The sequence below is a fragment of the Chroicocephalus ridibundus genome, chromosome 1 (assembly GCF_963924245.1).
Source record: "Chroicocephalus ridibundus chromosome 1, bChrRid1.1, whole genome shotgun sequence".
NCBI lineage: Eukaryota > Metazoa > Chordata > Aves > Charadriiformes > Laridae > Chroicocephalus > Chroicocephalus ridibundus.
The window spans coordinates 76,611,738-76,628,761 of NC_086284.1; the positions used below are offsets into that span (position 1 = coordinate 76,611,738).

A 17,024-nucleotide genomic window follows, 5' to 3' on the forward strand; every position below is an offset into this window, starting at 1 on the left:
TTCCAGCCTGGCTGCTTTCGTGATCTGATTCACCGCGTGAAGCAGCCACGTGAGCCTGAGTGCCAGTAACATGGCCAGTGACAGGAATATGGCTGGCAGCTGGGCTGCCTGCTTTAGCCTCTGCTTGTACCTGTTCAAAAGTAAAGATGAATTTGGAGTCGAAGGTCTGTGGTTGCCTGCTCGCAGCTGAGCTTGAGCTGATGGCCTGCTGCCTCCTTCCTCCTGACCCTTCCCTATGCCAGACCTGCCTGAAACAAACTGGGGAGCATGTATGGGCTAGAGCTAATCCTAACAGCAGCAACAAAAAAATCATTCTGTTTTTATTCTGGTTTGGCCCTGGCTCACCATGTAGCTTCGGGTCTGATTGTCATCACACAGTTTGGGAGTAGGAAGAGTGCGAGAGATTTCTTCTTTCATGGTGCCCTCTCGTGCCAGCTCAAACACATTGTGAAATTACTGGTTTAGTAGTCTAGGCCTCCTCCACTTAACTGCATTCATAGAAAATAGTTTCAGTCCATTTCCAACCACCTAAATGTGATCTTAGGTGTTATGCCTCTTCTGCGTTAGTAATAGAAAGAATGCTGGTGGGAATGTGCCACATAAGGGGGGGAAAGAAAAAAATCACTTGTAAAATTTAGTTTACAGCTCCCCCTGTTGGGTTTCTACAATAGTTGTCACATCAAAATAGCATTTTGGATAGTCAGTCTTGGCATTTCCATAATGCAGGGTTTAATTCAGGAAAGTCCCCGTCTCTGCAGGCCTGACATAAATGTGCAATGTTTTATGATATTGCTTCACATTAAATACTGAAATAATATCATCAGAATACTGGGAAGGCAAGTGTGCAAGTATTATACTAGATTCAAATCTGAAAGACTGGTTATAGCTAATGATCCTGTTCTGTCGAGGCTTTCGATGTTACTGTTACCAGAGATGGTGTTAGGAATGGTGGGATTTCTTCTGAAAGCTACCCTCTTAATAAAGTTTTTATTTGGAGCAGTTGAGTGACATGACAGCCAATGGTTTCAGATACACTCGGCTTTAATATGTGTGTATGTATGTACAGCAGAATATATCTAGATAGAATCATAGAATGGTTTGGGTTGGAAGGGACCTTAAAGATCATCCAGTTCCAACCCCCCCGCCATGGGCAGGGACACCTCCCACTAGACCAGGCTGCTCAAAGCCCCATCCAGCCTGGCTTTGAACACCTCCAGGGATGGGGCAGCCACAGCTTCTCTGGGCAATCTGTTCCAGTGTCTCATTAAGAACTGCGAGGACTTTGAATCAGAAAGCAGACTATTTTTTTTCCTTTTTTCTTTTTAATTCTCAAATCTAGCAAAAATTAAGAATTTTTTTGTTTTCTGAGGTGTTAAGTGCAATACTCAGGAAATATTCATAAAACCCAGCACCTCATAATTTCAGTATGTGCCATAATTTTGTTGCACTATCATAGAAATATTTAAAGTAAAAAACAATTCACAGAACTGTAATCATAAAGGTAATTTAATGTTGCAGGAAATGGTCTTCAATCAAACAGCTCATATCCCTTCACATCTAAATAGAATTATGTTAGAGTGTAAAGTTGTTAGTGGTAGGAAATTGTGATTTTTAAAAGGATTAGATGCAGAAGCTAATTTAAAGAAATGTCTACATTTTTTGCTTCAGAAATTTAAAAGACACTAAAAGGAAAGACGAAGGTTCTTAACACCAGTGGTGTTCTGCAGTCACAGTGTGTGTGTTTTATGTTATAAACAAATAATACCAGCACACATTTTAGAAAGAAACTGGCATAAAAAGACTTTGCTCTAGAAGCTGTTTATCTCTTTGATGACTTGACTTGTTTTAAGGTACGAAATTAGAGAAGGATTAAATAAAGGCCAAACTGTGCTTTTAGTGTTTGAAAGCTTTGGTTCATATGAATATTAATGCTCGTGTGTGAAATCATATTGGTGCAATGATCTCAATAGCTCTTTTCCTCCAAGGCATGCTACGGAATCTTAAAAGTACCTGAAGGGAGCTGGCTGTGTCGCACGTGTGTGTTGGGAATACATCCTCAGTGTCTCCTGTGTCCCAAAAGAGGAGGTGCCATGAAAGCTACCAGGACAGGGACCAAGTGGGCACATGTGAGCTGTGCTCTCTGGATTCCAGAGGTAAAATTTAATTTCTGCCTTTTTCTTCTGTATCGTAGACTCCTTTTTCCCTCCTCTGCCTTTTTATGTTCACATGATTTAAGGGATCTGTCTGGCTTAATATCGGACTTTATTCTGATGAGTCTGCATAGTCTGTGAGGACTGGGAGAGAGTCCAGCTTATGTTCCATTAATTAATCACTTTGTTCCCTCCATTTACTCAGCAGTCACTTCTTGGTGTCATTATGGTATCTGAGTGACCTGCTAGAAAGGGTTATGGATGTAAGCTAGTGTTCACTGGGCAACTGCAGCTTCGTTGTCTGTCGTACTTTCTGATGAATTTGTGTGCTCAGTTAGGTGTATAATTTGCATGCTTACATCCACTCTTCTGTTTTTTTAACAGAAGAACCATTGCATTATTTGTCTAGGATGGACTCTAAGATTTGTAGTTAAGGTGGTTTTTTTTTTTTTTGAAGCACAATTTTTCGGAATGGTAGGGAGATAAGGCTTTTATCTTTTGTGTTATAAGTAAAGGCTTTTTTTGACACATCTGTGCATACACGTATGGAGAGTTTAATAATGAAGCTTTGCACTTTTTCCTCTATTTTGAATCAAGTTTAACATCACATTATAATTCTGTAAATCAGAATGTTTGCTTGTGTATAGGTGAGGTTTGTATTTCTTTTTGTACTTGGAATATTTCTGTTTTCTTTCTGGTTAAATCCACAGATCCATTACGTTGGGTGGTTTAATGTGAGGCGATAGCCAGATCTGTCGGCACCATGACATCAGGGGAGTGCATACCTTATTCTCTGAACCTGCTCCCAAGCACACCCAGGCCTCACATTTGCAAAACTTTGAGGAAGATGTTAAGATTCTGGGTTTTTTTTTTTTAACGTAGCAGTCAGATGTATTGTGTAATACTTAGCTCTGTCTCAGGCACATATCTGCTTTTCAAGGAGGTTATCTTTGCAGTTGCGTTTTCCTTTCAGGCCTGCTTGTTGTAGTTCCTGGCATCTCTTCCACCTTTAAGGAGAGAGGAGTTGAGAAAAAAACAAAAGATTGATTTTAAAGTAAAAAAACCCAACAAAATAACATTGCCTGACTTTTCCTCCTGTACTTATGAAGCGTCTTGGCTGGAAGCTCTCCTGGCTCTGAGCAGACTGGTTTTCCTAAGAGATCCTTTCTGCATTTGCTTGCCTTGATGCTCTTGCCAGCAAAAGAGGAACCAGCAGGTTTGGGAAGCAGGTGATGGCACACGCTGCCTTACCACCTGCCCACCTCCCTCCAGCTGAAGGAGAGAAGCTGTCAGGGGAGCACCCAGGAGGGACAGCTCGAATCCAGCTGCTCCCACAGCCGTTTTGGTGGATCCAGGCCGCGGGCACCTCCTCCCTTCCACACCAATACCAAGTGTGTCAGGCATAGTGAGGAGGTGACACCTGCCAGTAGGGGCAGGAAATGCCTCTTGGACCCATTCTCTCTCTGTCTTCTGAGCTGTCACTTGGAAAACAATTCAGTCACTGGAGAAGCCAGAGAAACCTTTGGGAATTAATCTCTGCTAAAATGACAGGTTAGTTCCTGTCTGGGGAGTTGCTGTGGCCTTACGTGCTGCAGGGGACAAGAAAGACCCGGGGATGGATAACTCAAGGGCGAATTTGCATTCTCGTATACCTATTTTTCTTTTCCCCAGGATAGTAGTGCACTGGAACTCCCCAAAAAGAAACAGATGAATTATAAAGTCACTGCCATTTCCTCTTGTGGCCCTAATAAAATGGAGCAAGGCAGAATTCAGAGAGGAATGGGCCATAAACATGTCTGTGCCTTGTGGTAAAAGGTTCAAAGAGGGTCTTCATGAGTCACCAAGTATAGGCTAGCATTGTTTCAGGCAATTGGCATTAGGTATTTTCCTTCATTAAGTTATTTGGCATTGTTTTAAAATGTTTTTTCTTCCCTCCCTTCCTTGTGAGCTAATGCTGTCGAAAGGCTTTCTTGACCCTCACTTGACTGATTGGGATGTTTGAAGGTTTTTACTTTACAAAGTGTACCCATTGTTGGTTTATATCCTTTTGTTCTTCTGTCTTTATTGTCTTTTAGTGTAAATGTGTAGTCTGTTTCATGCTTTCTTTAAAAGGCATTCTTTAAAAAAAAAACAAAAACACTGAGACTTGAAAACTTATACCAAGTGTTTTGAGATTCAAGGTCCTTCTCTGCCTCAGATAACCCATTACAGTTATGTCCTCCCTCAATCAACGTGGCATTAGCTGAAGCAGAAAGTTATTTTTCCTTGCTACAACTGGAAGGGTATCAAATTGGCTATCCTTAGCTGCTGTTGTGAGTGGCTGTCCTCCAGCCACAGGGATGCCCTTCCCAGCCAGCGATGCAGATCATTGTGCACTTGTGCAGCTGCTGGTGGCAGATTAGCAGAGGACAGCAGGGTGACAATCGACATGGCGGTTGCAAAGAAGAGGCTTCAACAGCCTATTGTCTTCACTCTTTCACATTCTTAAAACTTTTTCAGACTACAGCAGTAAGAATGTAACCTGATACAAGGTGAAGAAATAAGAGAGAAAACAGCTACATGTTACAGCAGATGGATCATTTCTGCCTTGGGATGGGAGGTTTTGGGGAGTAGAAAGGTTGGCGCCTCTGCTCTCTGGATCTCTTGTGAGCAGCGAAGTTCAAACAGATTTTGCCTTGACTCCTCTCTGTGAAACATGCAGGCGGCATGAGGCCAGTATAAATAAATTGCACCTGACTCTGTAAGCGCCTCTTTGTGCTTTTACAAAATGGGGTAATATAAACAGGCAGCATTACAAGCTGAATGGACAGTATTTCCAACATAACTGTTTCCTGACCTTATGAGTCCACTCTGGGGAAGGAGCAGGGAGAGCATTAAAAGGGGCACAGAGGGACAGGGAGAAGATCAGTGCGAATTCCCAGCTACTGCTGGGAAGTACAGTGGAAAGCTGGTATTACTCAGACTCCAGAAAAAAAATCACTGAAGATTCTGGTTTCTTTTTGAAAGGAATATAGACAACCTGACAAATTGATATAATCCCTTGATTCCCAGAGGAAGCCTTGCCTCTTAGTGTCGTGGTAACCGGGTTGAGAATTGCAGTCAATCTTTGTACAATATTGTTTCAGAAATACCTGTGCAGCTTGTAACCAGCTCTGTTTTGAGCAAGGTCAAGTTAAGTTGATGAAAGGCTCTTTCATTTTGGAAGCAGAAAAGCTACATTTGATGATGTTTAAGAGTGCTGGACATGATTTTGTGGAACCGTTCAAGCGTTTTAGGACCAGCTTTGTCTTTTTCCCACCAATTTATAGGAAGACCACAACAGATTAAATTGCATGTCATCTCTACCTGATGAGGGCATCACATTGCCTGCTTATTCTCCTTGTCTGGTAAAACCTGGACCCTCTCTGAAGCATCTCACTATCTTCCTAATGAAGACTTCTGAAAATGCCATGCAGCAGGTTGACCTCAGTATATTCCAGAAGATGTGGTTTGCAGTTGGGGGGACCAGAGGATGAAGTACTATAACAAATATAAATCTTACTAGAGTCAATTTATGTCATGAATTCATGAACTGATGATCAACTTTTTAAAATGTGGAAATGGTGAACCAAGTAATCTCTTGCAAAGCTGTCTTTTCCACCTCCTTAAATGAAGCCTTAAAGCAATGCAATGATAAGAAAAGAGTAGCAAAAATACTCAGTTTGAGCATAGCAACTATGACTCTTGGACTTGATCAACTTAGCACTGCTATGTTTGGTTAAGTCTACCTCACAGTGGAGGTCTGCTGAAGCAAAGCCTTTCCTCCTCAGGGATTAAGCAGGTTTTAAAGTGATTATCTGCATCAAGTGATTGTTGATGTACCCCAGAAGGGAAGCTAGGTAATACAGCTTAGGCTACTGGCTCTTGTAAAGTCAACGGTTTAATTACCACATGTTAAACTAATTTATATAACCTGGATTTCCCTAGGAGAGTCTTTTATGGAGGTAATCTATGAAAACTACTATAGCATAACGCTCTTAAAGTTTTCTAGGAAAAAAAAAATGCTGTTCAAATCTCAGCCTTAGCTGATTTTAACTGATTTCTTAAGGAATCAGCTTTATTCTGGCCTCACAGCACCACAGAACCTAGGAGCCTCCTTTCTTTGAATTCTTACATCTGACTCCTTTGAGAAGAGGCTCCTATCCTACCACTGGAAATACAGGTCTGCCCTGTTCTGGTGAATTGTTCGTAGAAAGTGTGGAGATCTTTCTAGCTAGAGTCTGCATTGTATTTCTTCTTCAGGCAGGTAGCCCTCCAAAGCACCCAACTGCTAAATTCAAAAAATGCTGTGTAAGCTTCAAAATCCAAGCTTTTGGAGACTGGCGTTCTTGGGACAGAACAGTTATCTCACTGAAATCTTCCACCATGTGCCATTCTCATACTGGTCCAGTTCTGCATGTTGGTCATTCAGAGCTGGCCAACTTTTTGTTTCTGCCCGTGGATAAATCCTGTTTGTCAGGAGTGTCTCAAGGATGCCTATGGAGATAATTATGTCTTTTTTGGTATCCAAATTATGGAGGACAGTCCTTGTTTCTCAGTAGGGACAATGGGCAGCTGAGAACTTTCTACAGAATATGTGGACATTAGTATAACAAAAAATAGGAAGAGGCATCCTGTGCTTCTTTGTGTGTTTTTCTTTCTTTTAGTATTAATATCCATAATCTGGTCTACCAGAGACAAATGGATCATCCAGACTAAGTATATGAAAATTGGCACAAGAGAATATACCGTGCATTGCAGTAAGAAGTTTGGTTGTATTCTTTCTCAAATTATACTTGATACAATCTATAGTTAGGAAAGTGTATTAGAATCACCTCTTGCACTGGGAGCGCTAAATGGAGAGGCAGAGCTGGGAAGCGAGGCTTTCCCTGGCTACTGACTGATAGATCTGATTCTGTCCCAAATTGTGAGCTGGCAGAAGTAGCAATGGTAGCAGATCTGTGGACCTTAAAGAAGGAACTTTTCAGGTAAGTATGAGTAAGTGTTCCTGTTTTGTTATGAGTAGCTTGTGTCAATTCAAAGGAAATAAACTTAAGCATCACTTACTGCAGTCTCTCAACTGTTTCGTAACAAGGCATGCTGTAGATGCCTCCAATGTTTTAAAGAATTGCAGCTTTTAGCCAGCGGATTAAAGTAGTAGTATTCCACAATGTTGTTTTCATGTGGGATCTTTTAGGGTCCCTTACTGAGAAGTATGAGCACATGGAGATCTCACAGTGAGATAAACGTGTGGTCATGTTTCTTCTTCTGGTATTAATGGAGAGCTTGTTTTTATTGTTTTGAATAACTGCTTCCTGTACTGCTCTTTTTGTTTACAGGTTAGTATTGCTTGCCCAGAAAGGATGGAGCCAATCACAAAGGTGTCTCACATTCCACCAAGTCGATGGGCTCTAGTGTGTAGTTTATGCAAGCTGAAAACTGGTGCTTGCATTCAGGTGCGTACTTGTCCTGTGGTAACTCTTGAGTCTATGTGAGAAGGGCAATGTTGTTCTTCCTCTGTTCAGAGATGCTTTACAATGCAGATGACCATTGGATAGGTGCTTACTTCTTCACAGCTGTTTGCTATCAAATTAGTTCACTAGCACAGAGATTTAGGAGTTAGTCTGAGTTGCCTTCTGAACAAGGCTGAGATGTGTAAGGGCTGCCACTATTTGGGTCAGAGGCGTACAGAAAGGGCCTTCTGTTGAACACTGTTCACAAACAAGAAAATACTAAATCAGGTGATACCAGCTTCAAAGAGATCAACAGACATTTTTAAGAGTGTTTAGGAAGTATGTTTTTGTAGGGATAGACTGTCATGTAATTAAGATAATTCTGTCCTTTTTTTCTGGTTTGTTGCTACTGTTAGTGATGGAGTTGTTTGGTTTTTTTGTTTTGTTTTGTCTGTAGTGCTCTGTGAAAAGCTGTATCACTGCCTTTCATGTCACCTGTGCCTTTGAGCATAGTTTAGAGATGAAGACTATCCTGGATGATGGGGATGAGGTCAAGTTCAAGTCCTATTGTCTAAAGCACAGCAAGAACAAACAGAATTCACTGCCTGATGTTGATGAGCACCCCAAAAGTGTGTCAGACCAGAAGCAAACAGAGAGTGAGAAAACCAGTTTGCGAGCCCAGAAACTCCGAGAGCTGGAAGAAGAGTTCTACTCACTAGTTAAAGTGGAGGATGTTGCAGCAGAACTGGGCCTTCCTAAACTTGCTGTAGACTTCATCTACAATTACTGGAAATTAAAGCGAAAAAGTAACTTTAACAAACCATTGTTTCCTCCCAAGGAGGATGAAGAAAATGGCTTGGTGCAGCCAAAAGAAGATAGCATTCATACTCGCATGAGGATGTTCATGCATTTGAGACAGGACCTAGAGAGGGTAAGAGCTTAACTGGTAAACTTTTGAAAAATTATTTGCAGGTGACTGAGGTCTTTGTTTGTGGACAAAAGTGAGAATGAGGGAAGCACAGGGAGGTGATTTTTTAAAAGAATAATTAAAAAAAAAAAAAAGACCTTCAACTCCAGTCTTTCAGTATGCTGCATTGCCTGCTGCAGAGACTTTCAGGAGCTGCCCCTTCATAGTCCAGGGAGAGATCCGATGTAAAAGGAGTGCTTCATGACTTGCTTAGAGGTTATTCCTTTATGTATATTAAGATGCATGTTTCTTATGCACAATGAACGTATTTGCTAACAGACTTTTTGATTTCAACTTCAGTTGAGTAAATGTTTAAATCAAGTAAATTTATTTGACCCAGCAGTAGCAGTTACTAGTAATACAGATTCAATAACAAAAATGTTCCTTGTATTAAATGAAAGTAAGTGCAAACAGCAAAGGAATGGGGCAGCCTTAACAAATTCTTACCTTCCACTTTCTGTTTTGGGATGGAGGGACTCTTGATTTGGACTTTAAAAGGTGTTTTGTAATGGTTAGAATAGAATGGTAAATCTTAGCCAGTTCTGGCATTGGAAAAATCAATTCGCATAGGTAAAGCAGTAAGTATTCTTTGGTGAGCGTGCATTAAGCTTCTGGAGAGTCCTAAAAATATATTAAAGCAGAGCTGCTTACCCTCATCATTTGAAGGCAAGTAAGTGAAATCCTAGATGGTTAACTTCCACAGTGACTTTTTGGCTCCAGGCGCACAGAAGAGTGTCAGCCTGTACTCATACTACTTCCTGTGACATCTGGTGCAGGAGTCTTACTCACGTCTCTTCCTTGCCAGCATGCTGGTGTCAGCCAGTCCCAGGTAGCAGGCAGGCTGAATCACTCGTCACCCTCTTGACCTAGATGCTTTCACCGCATGTAGCTACCTTAGGTGCTACAGTTGGTTAGCGGTCTGAAAATAAGCCACTGACTCTACCACTGCTTGCGGCTTTTCTGAGAAGGAGGAAAAGGAAATTATCTTTTTATCAGTAGCTAGCTGGGCTCTTACTAGCTTGCCAGCTAGCTGGTAGTTTGAAAAGATGGAGTTCAAGTGCTTAGAGATGGGTTGTGAATGTGAAAAAGGTAACAGAGTAAACTAGATGTGCTAAACCGGGATACAGAGGCATTGGAGAGGAGAGGGGAAGGAAAAGCAGAAGAGAGAAAATAGTGTTGTAGGAAAAGGGAAAACAATATTGGGGAGAGAACATGAAAAGTACAGGGACATGAGTGTTGGAGCTGAGATCTGCGCTCGTCAGTGTTACTGTTGCCTTGAATTTAGTTCTCCCCCTTTTCCAGGACCACTTTGGATATCGTTCCTTATTTAAAAAAAAAAAAAGTAAAAAATCCATTCTTTCAAGAGACTATTTTGAACTTTTTGCTTGACGAGTGGTGGGTTTGCATTAATTTTTGTTGAAAAGAATGTAGTTCATTCTGAGTGGAGGTAATTAATAGTTTGAAACGTCTGTCTCAGTTTCTGAACTTCTTTGTGCCACAGGGTTTTCTACTCGGTTATATCTTGGGATGAATATAAATTTGGGAATCTTGGAATTTCCTTTCTGGGGAGAGAGGTTTCAGTTCTGAACAGATGGAGTTGAGTGCTGAGGGAAGTATGTTTGGCAAATATCTTTCAACTGGTCGCTATGCTGTTTCAAGAACTTCAGTGCCTCTTCCTGTTCTCGTTATATTAGGTGGAAATTCTGCTATTAACTCAAATAGTCAAAGTAGAATTATGTGGAACTGAATCACAGAACCATAAAATGGTTTGGGTTGGAAGAGACCTTAAAGATCATCTATTTCCAAGCCCCCTGCCACGGGCAGGCACACCTCCCACTAGACCAGGTTGCTCAAAGCCCCAACCAGCCTGATCTTGAACACTTTCAAGGATGGGGCATCCACAACTTCTCTGGGCAACCTGTTCCAGTGTCTCACCTCCCTCATTGGTAAAAATGTCTCCCTTGTGCCCAATCTAAATCTACCCTCTTTCAATTTAAAGCTGTTGCCCCTTGTCCTGTCACTACAGTTCCTTGTCTCTCACCATCTTCTTGTAAGCCCCCTTTAAGTACTGAAAGGCTGCAATAAGGTATCCCTGGAGCCTTCTCTTCTCCAGGCTGAACAACCCCAACTCTCCGCCTGTCTTCACAGGGGAGGTGCTCCAGCCCTCTGATGGTCTTCGTGGCCCTCCTCTAGGCTCACTCCAAGAGGTCCATGTCTTTTCTGGTGCTGGGGGCCCCAGAGGTGGACACAGTACTCCAGAGCGGAGTAGAAGGGTAGACTCACCTCCCTTGACCTGCTGGCCACACTGCTCTTTATGCCGCCCAGGATGCAGTTGGCCTTCTGGGCTGTGAGCACACATTGCTGGCTCATGTCCAATTCTTCATCACCAGTAATCCCAGATTCTTCTCAGCAGGGCTGCTCTCGATCCTTCCAGCCCCCAGCCTGTATTGATACCAGGGGTTGCCCTGACCCAGGTGCAGGACCTTGCGCTTGGCCTTGTTGAACTCTGTGAGTCAGTGCAACGGAGTCTGAAAAGAAAACTGCTAAATGGGTCAGCCAAAATGTGTACATTGCACAAGAAGCCAGAGTGTTCTTTTAGAGGTGATCTACATTTGGTTAATTTTGGTCCAAACAGGCCAGCTCTCTTGGGTAGCTTTAAATAAAGTATTACTTTAAATGTTCCAATAATTTTAGGGGAAACAATCATAGTTTAGCTGTTAAAAATCATTCTGTGAAACGCTTTGCAGGGAAATTCTGGGGGAATCCAGTATTGCCTACAGTAACATCCCTGGCATCGTATATAATAGAAGCAGGCTTACAGACAAGCAAATCTTGGCAATTACTTGCTTTTCTTTTGACTGGAATTTTGTGTTTGCTCGCTGTTCTTATAGATGAAAATACATTCTGCTGTCTTGCAGAACATATTCAAGGCATTAATTGAATTGGCAATTAAAAAAAATTCCAGGATAATTTTTTAATTCATAGTTACGTATGTTCAGTAATATCCACAAGAACTTTGCCAAGGGATTTTGCATATAGTGTTTTAATTCTGTAGTTGATGCACTTTTTTTTAACTATGTCAAGATTTATTTTTTTATTGCCTATTAAGTTTCCTGTTATGCCTCCATAGGTAAGAAATCTCTGCTACATGGTAAGCAGGAGAGAGAAACTGAAGCTGTCTCACAGTAAAGTACATGAACAGGTCTTCAATTTGCAAGTCCAGCTCATTAATCAGGAAATCGCTGCAGGTAATCATATAAACGTAAAATATTTGCAAATTCTGTCTGTCTTTAAGATCAAAAATGCGTTCTCTTTATGTCCTGCTTAGTGCTTCTAACACTGTAAATCTGCCTTTAAAAATTCTCGTCAAGTACACAGTCAACAAAAGTAGCAACATGCGAAAACCTCTTTAATCTCTTAAAATATTTACTTGGATATTTCTTTATTTTATGGCTGTGTCTGATATATGCCTATTACTTACCAATCACTATGGCATCCAGATAGCAGAAATGAGCTGGTAGTGATCTCTTTTTGTTTCCTTGGCTGCTTTTTTTTATGGTACGGTTTCCCCACAGCAAGCTCTGTGCTGCTGCTTGGTTCTCCAGCTGAGAAGGTTTTTTGCTTGCTGTCAGTAGTTGGTTCCTTCAGGCAAAAGAGAAGAGTGATTGATAGGAATCGCTGCTGTTCTCCTGTTGCCATGCATGCTTGATGAACAGCGCAAAGAGGCATTTCTTAGCTTGCCGTCTGCAGTTACTCTCCTTCCTTCAAAAAGAGTTTTAAGTACTCTGGTTTGTAATAACGAATAGTAACTGCTTAGGAATGCTCGTGTACCAAAACCCACTCTGCTCTTCATTTTTATACCGACCGCCTTGAAATAAGGAACACAACATTTGGAAAGAGGAAGAGTATATATTACAGTGCAATTACTTTTTTTTTTAATAGGGAAGGCAGCTATTTCTTCAATGTGAAATTAAGATCTCTCTGTTCTTTCAAGATACATATTATGTTTTTCATGACCAATTTAGAGTGAAGTCTTTTTGGTTTTTTCCTCTACCCTTGAAGCATGGATAGGTTTCATTAGTACTGACAAGGTGTTTTTTTTTTTAAACTGTTTTAGATCAGACTAGTACTTTGTGGAAGCGGCAGTACTCTAAAGCACTTTGGTTTTGTGTAAATGCGGTTTATTAGAAGTGTCTACTAAATTTATTTGATGTCTTGACAAATACAAGTGCTTTTTTAATACTTACTAGAATAGCTTGATAGCTACTTTACAATGGCGCTGTATGCGTATAATATCATAAAGACTAATATATTGGGGTGAAAAGACTTCTAAAGCATAGAGAATTTTATAATACAAAGCAGAGGGTTGAACTAAGTCCAAATTGAAACTCAGTTTGAAGCATTGTTTTTTCTCCATCCAAAACTGAATATGAACCTTTTTTATAGCTTTGTTGGAACTACTTCAGTCATATCTCAAAACTGGTTCAATTCACTGGCTTAAAGCCCTGTAAAAAGGGCACATTGTTGTTTTTAATGGAAATGCTAAAACGCTTACCTAAATTCTGAAGTGGTGGGTAATTTGGAACAGTTTTCTTTATCCCAGCTTCTCTTTAATGTCCTAAAATAATTTCACACTAATTGTTTGCAAATGCACGTTACTGTTGAATGACCTTCTAATGGACTCTAAAAGTCGTTACAGATAACAGAACGATTACCCTCTTTTAAAAAAGCCTTTTTTTTTTTCTTCTGTCTCCTCATCTCTTTCTCCTGTAGGCCATACCCTGACAAGTGCACTAGAGAACACACTGTTCTACCCACCTCCCAGGATCACCCTGAAGTTAAAAATGCCCAAATCGGCACTAGGAGATTGCAAAAATAACTCGCTGAAACCTGGCAACAGACCGCTTTCTCCTGACAACAACAGCACTGTTTACAGCAAACGGAGTGTGACGATGTCAAAGGAATCATTTGAAATTAAAGCAAAATCTTACTCCAGGTATCAGCACGACAGCAGAAGTAACGGGTTGCTGGCAGGGATTGGCAAACCTCGGAGTGAGGTGAAGGATTCTGGCCCAACGCAGATGCCGGAGTTTCACCGGAGCCAGCCGTCCGGGAAGCCCTTAGCACTCCAGGCTGCTCTGCATGGACAGTCTTCCATTGGGAATGGGCGGGTGCAGCAGGAGAACTCGAGGCTGGCGGCCAAGTCCAACGGTCTGATGGGCAGAGCTGGAGACGTGAGCCAGAGAGACAGCTCCAGCCAGACGCCCTATGAACAAGAGTCCGTGCTCACGGCTCACTTGGCCAGCCAGAGCGGTTTCAGAAAATCCACCATAGAACATTTTAGCCGGTCCTTTAAAGAGGCTACCAACAGTCTGGTGAGGACCACGGAAGATCTCCGGTGCTGTGAAAAGCCAACAAGAAGACTTGCAACAAAAGATCGCTTGTGGAGCAAGCAGACGCTTGAAGGTGCTCCATACCAGGACAACGACGGGTACTGTCCTGACTTAGAGCTGAGTGACTCTGAAGCAGAAAGTGACGAAAACAAAGAGCAAGTGAGGTTAAGACGAAGTAGCTCAGAGAGAGAAAGCCCAAGTAAGGACTTTGGAAGAGATTGTCACAATAGAAACAAAAAGAATATGATTTCTCACAGTTCGGTACAAAGGTGATTAGAAGCCCCCACGGGGTAACTCAGCCTTTCTGTATTCCAGTGTACCAGTGCAAAGCTCAGTATCAAAAGGTTCCAGAAAATAGTCCAGGACCTACGTTAGGAAGAGTTGCAGTAAGGGATGGGGGGAGGGGAGAGAAATCAAGAGTAGTTTTGTTCAACTGTGAATTGGCTTGCAGTCTTCGCAAGGTTAACTGAGTTATTGCAAAGTCATGTGGAAATCGATGTCTTATTAGAGGGTAACATCTGGGAGAGCACGAAGCGGTTAATCTCTGTGTAAATTCAGGAAACTGCTTCCCCCTTGCCAGCTTATGTGCGAGGCAACGTGTTCGTGTTACGTCAGTCTGTCTCGCGGTGGTGGTCAGGTATTAAAGAAGTCTTTGCATTGCTCTAATGTGGTGCAAGAGACTGCAAACGGAGACACTGAAACTGCATTCCTACAGCACCTGCAGTATGGCTTTGATCCAGCAATGCACTTGTGGATGCGTTAGGAAGTTAAGCATGTGAAAAGTCCTGCTGGTTTCCCTCAGGAAGGCTTCTTGTGCTCAGATCTCCGAGCGCATGCCAGTGTGCTCTGCTGGATCAGGCCCAAAGTGACTACTAAGTGATGATCCTCTTCTGCAGGAGGCTTTGAACCGCAGTGGTGTTTGCAGGCTCCTTGCGGAGGGTGGAAGCAGACGCTGCCAAACTCACTGACCTCTAGACGTGCCCCCGTTCCCTGCTCTTGCTGAAGGTTATGTTTCTCTTCACAATAATTTGCTTATTTTGTAAATATATAACTTCTAGTACTTCAGTTTTTTTAATCTCTGTACATAGTTGCTTGTTGTGGGATGCACTTGTAAATATTTTACCCAGCTAACAAGTACAGATGGCTAATTTTGTGGATAGTGTTTACAAAAGTAGATGTACTACTTCAAAGAAAAATGCTATTTGACACTTAAATTTAGGCAATCACCAGTGATGCCAGGTTTCTCTTGAAACTGAGATTTCATGTCCAGAGGTGTTTGTACCTGGTATTTCAAAAATAAGCTGAATTAGAAATAATTTTGTCTGAACTTCTAATGCAGGCACAAATTTTCAACCCTAGTTGCCTGAATATGGGTGTAGGAACCTTACTTCTGGCATCTAGGTCTGTAAAATTTTAGCCAGTCATCATTTACAGTACGTTTTTTTTAATTGCTGAAAATCAATTATTTTACTAAGCTGCTTTTCAACCTCTGGATCAGTTGCTGTTTCCCAAACTAAAACTTTCTTCTGTGTCCCTTAAAATTAACAGTTGTTAAGTAGTGATTAAATTTCAGCCAGTATTGAGTAAGCAAGAAGGAAGGAGAATCCTTTTCCATTCGTTTCAGTGACAGGGGATTTTTTGTTTGAATGCAAACAAACTTCTAGTTTTCCAGATGGTGTTGTGTGGATCAACAAAGTAACTGCACTGTTTTTCTCTGAAATGCTGTACACTTCATAAATGCGCAACATCTTCTGTCCTCACATCACTGGCTGAAGCAGGCTGTAGGTTGTCTAAGGCACGTGATACAGCTCCTTTCTGTTGAGGGTTCATTTTAGCCAGAAACAAAATGCATTCCCCACCCAGGGTGAAAGATGACTATGCAGAATCCAAACAACAACCTGTTTTTCTTCAAACTCTTAATTTATTGCTTTTAGCTTGGGTAATGGCAGCAACATTTTCAGATCCGTTTTAAACTTTGAAATCTCCCTAGCTGCAATAGGACTAGCAAGTCAGGGGCTGGAGGACTTTTCAGTAGTGAAATGGAAAAAAAAAAAGTATACTTGGCAATTCTGCTCTGTTTACTTCATGCATCTTAATTTTTTTTTTTTCCCCCACTTCTTGATTTTATGTATATTTGTGTAATTGATCTTTCTAGAGCTGTATCTTCAAAATTATTTCTTTTGGTGTAAATATGCAGTAGCATTTTAGGTTTCCACATATCTTATTTTAATGGGAAATGCTTTGTGTTCTAAGCCATGGGTCATTCAGAAGAACTAAACAAATGTCTCTTCATTTGTATTCCAGATCTGATTCTCTTAGTTCTCCTTCAATATTTATTAGTAATCCTCTCTTGCTGGTCATGAAATTTTATGAAGCTTGTATTGGGAACACTTATCTGGGAGGTCAGCAAAGCATTCATGTTATTTTGTGGCCGGAAGCCTATGACAGAAGGGAGGGAAAATGGTGCTTCAGCAAAACTCAGCGTTTCTGCTCTTCTGGGGTTATTAATTCAGTTGTTTCCAGTCTGGGCAATGGTTTTGCTAATTTTTACATGATTTTAATAGATATATGAAGGAGCCCTTGGTTATGTAGTTCTCAAGTATTGTCCCCAAAGTGCATTTGCTAGTTTTTATTGTGTGTTCGGTGGCTAACTGTTTGAAGTATTACCTCTTAACCTTATTTGTCAAATTTTTTTGTGTTTTTGCATTTTGTTTTATATATATAAATATATATATATATTCAATTTTCCAAGATGGACTCGGTCTTTTTCAGATGTCCCCTTTTTACAAGTACTTTTTCATTAAATTATGAAACTGCTAACAGTATTTTCATTTGTTGTGATTTATTCAGGGCTTTACCCTCTATGTCTGGCAGGTTGTTACACTCATCAGTCTAACAGCAGTACTGTGTCCATCAGGAGTAAATCATTTCTGCAGAGTTGGCAATGCTTTAACAAGTTGAAGTGTCAAGGAAAACCTTTCCCCTTCAGCCTCTCAAAAAAGAGTTGCTGAACGCTAATTTGCTGTGTATAGCAAATAGTCCA

At 41.2% G+C, this 17,024-nt stretch overlaps 1 protein-coding gene across 6 annotated transcripts in view; it reads left to right on the forward strand.

Moving 5' to 3' along the window:
- JADE3 (jade family PHD finger 3) overlaps positions 1 to 16,764 on the forward strand; it is a 70,520-nt gene extending 53,756 nt beyond the window's left edge. For all 6 annotated transcript variants that reach the window (XM_063340290.1, XM_063340298.1, XM_063340308.1 and 3 more), the window contains 5 exons: positions 1,986 to 2,153; positions 7,508 to 7,624; positions 8,079 to 8,552; positions 11,719 to 11,836; positions 13,362 to 16,764. In XM_063340290.1, coding sequence (XP_063196360.1) covers positions 1,986 to 2,153; positions 7,508 to 7,624; positions 8,079 to 8,552; positions 11,719 to 11,836; positions 13,362 to 14,254 — 1,770 coding nt within the window. In that variant the 3' untranslated portion in view covers positions 14,255 to 16,764. The remainder of the gene's footprint in view (positions 1 to 1,985; positions 2,154 to 7,507; positions 7,625 to 8,078; positions 8,553 to 11,718; positions 11,837 to 13,361) is intronic.
- Positions 16,765 to 17,024: the final 260 nt, after the last annotated feature.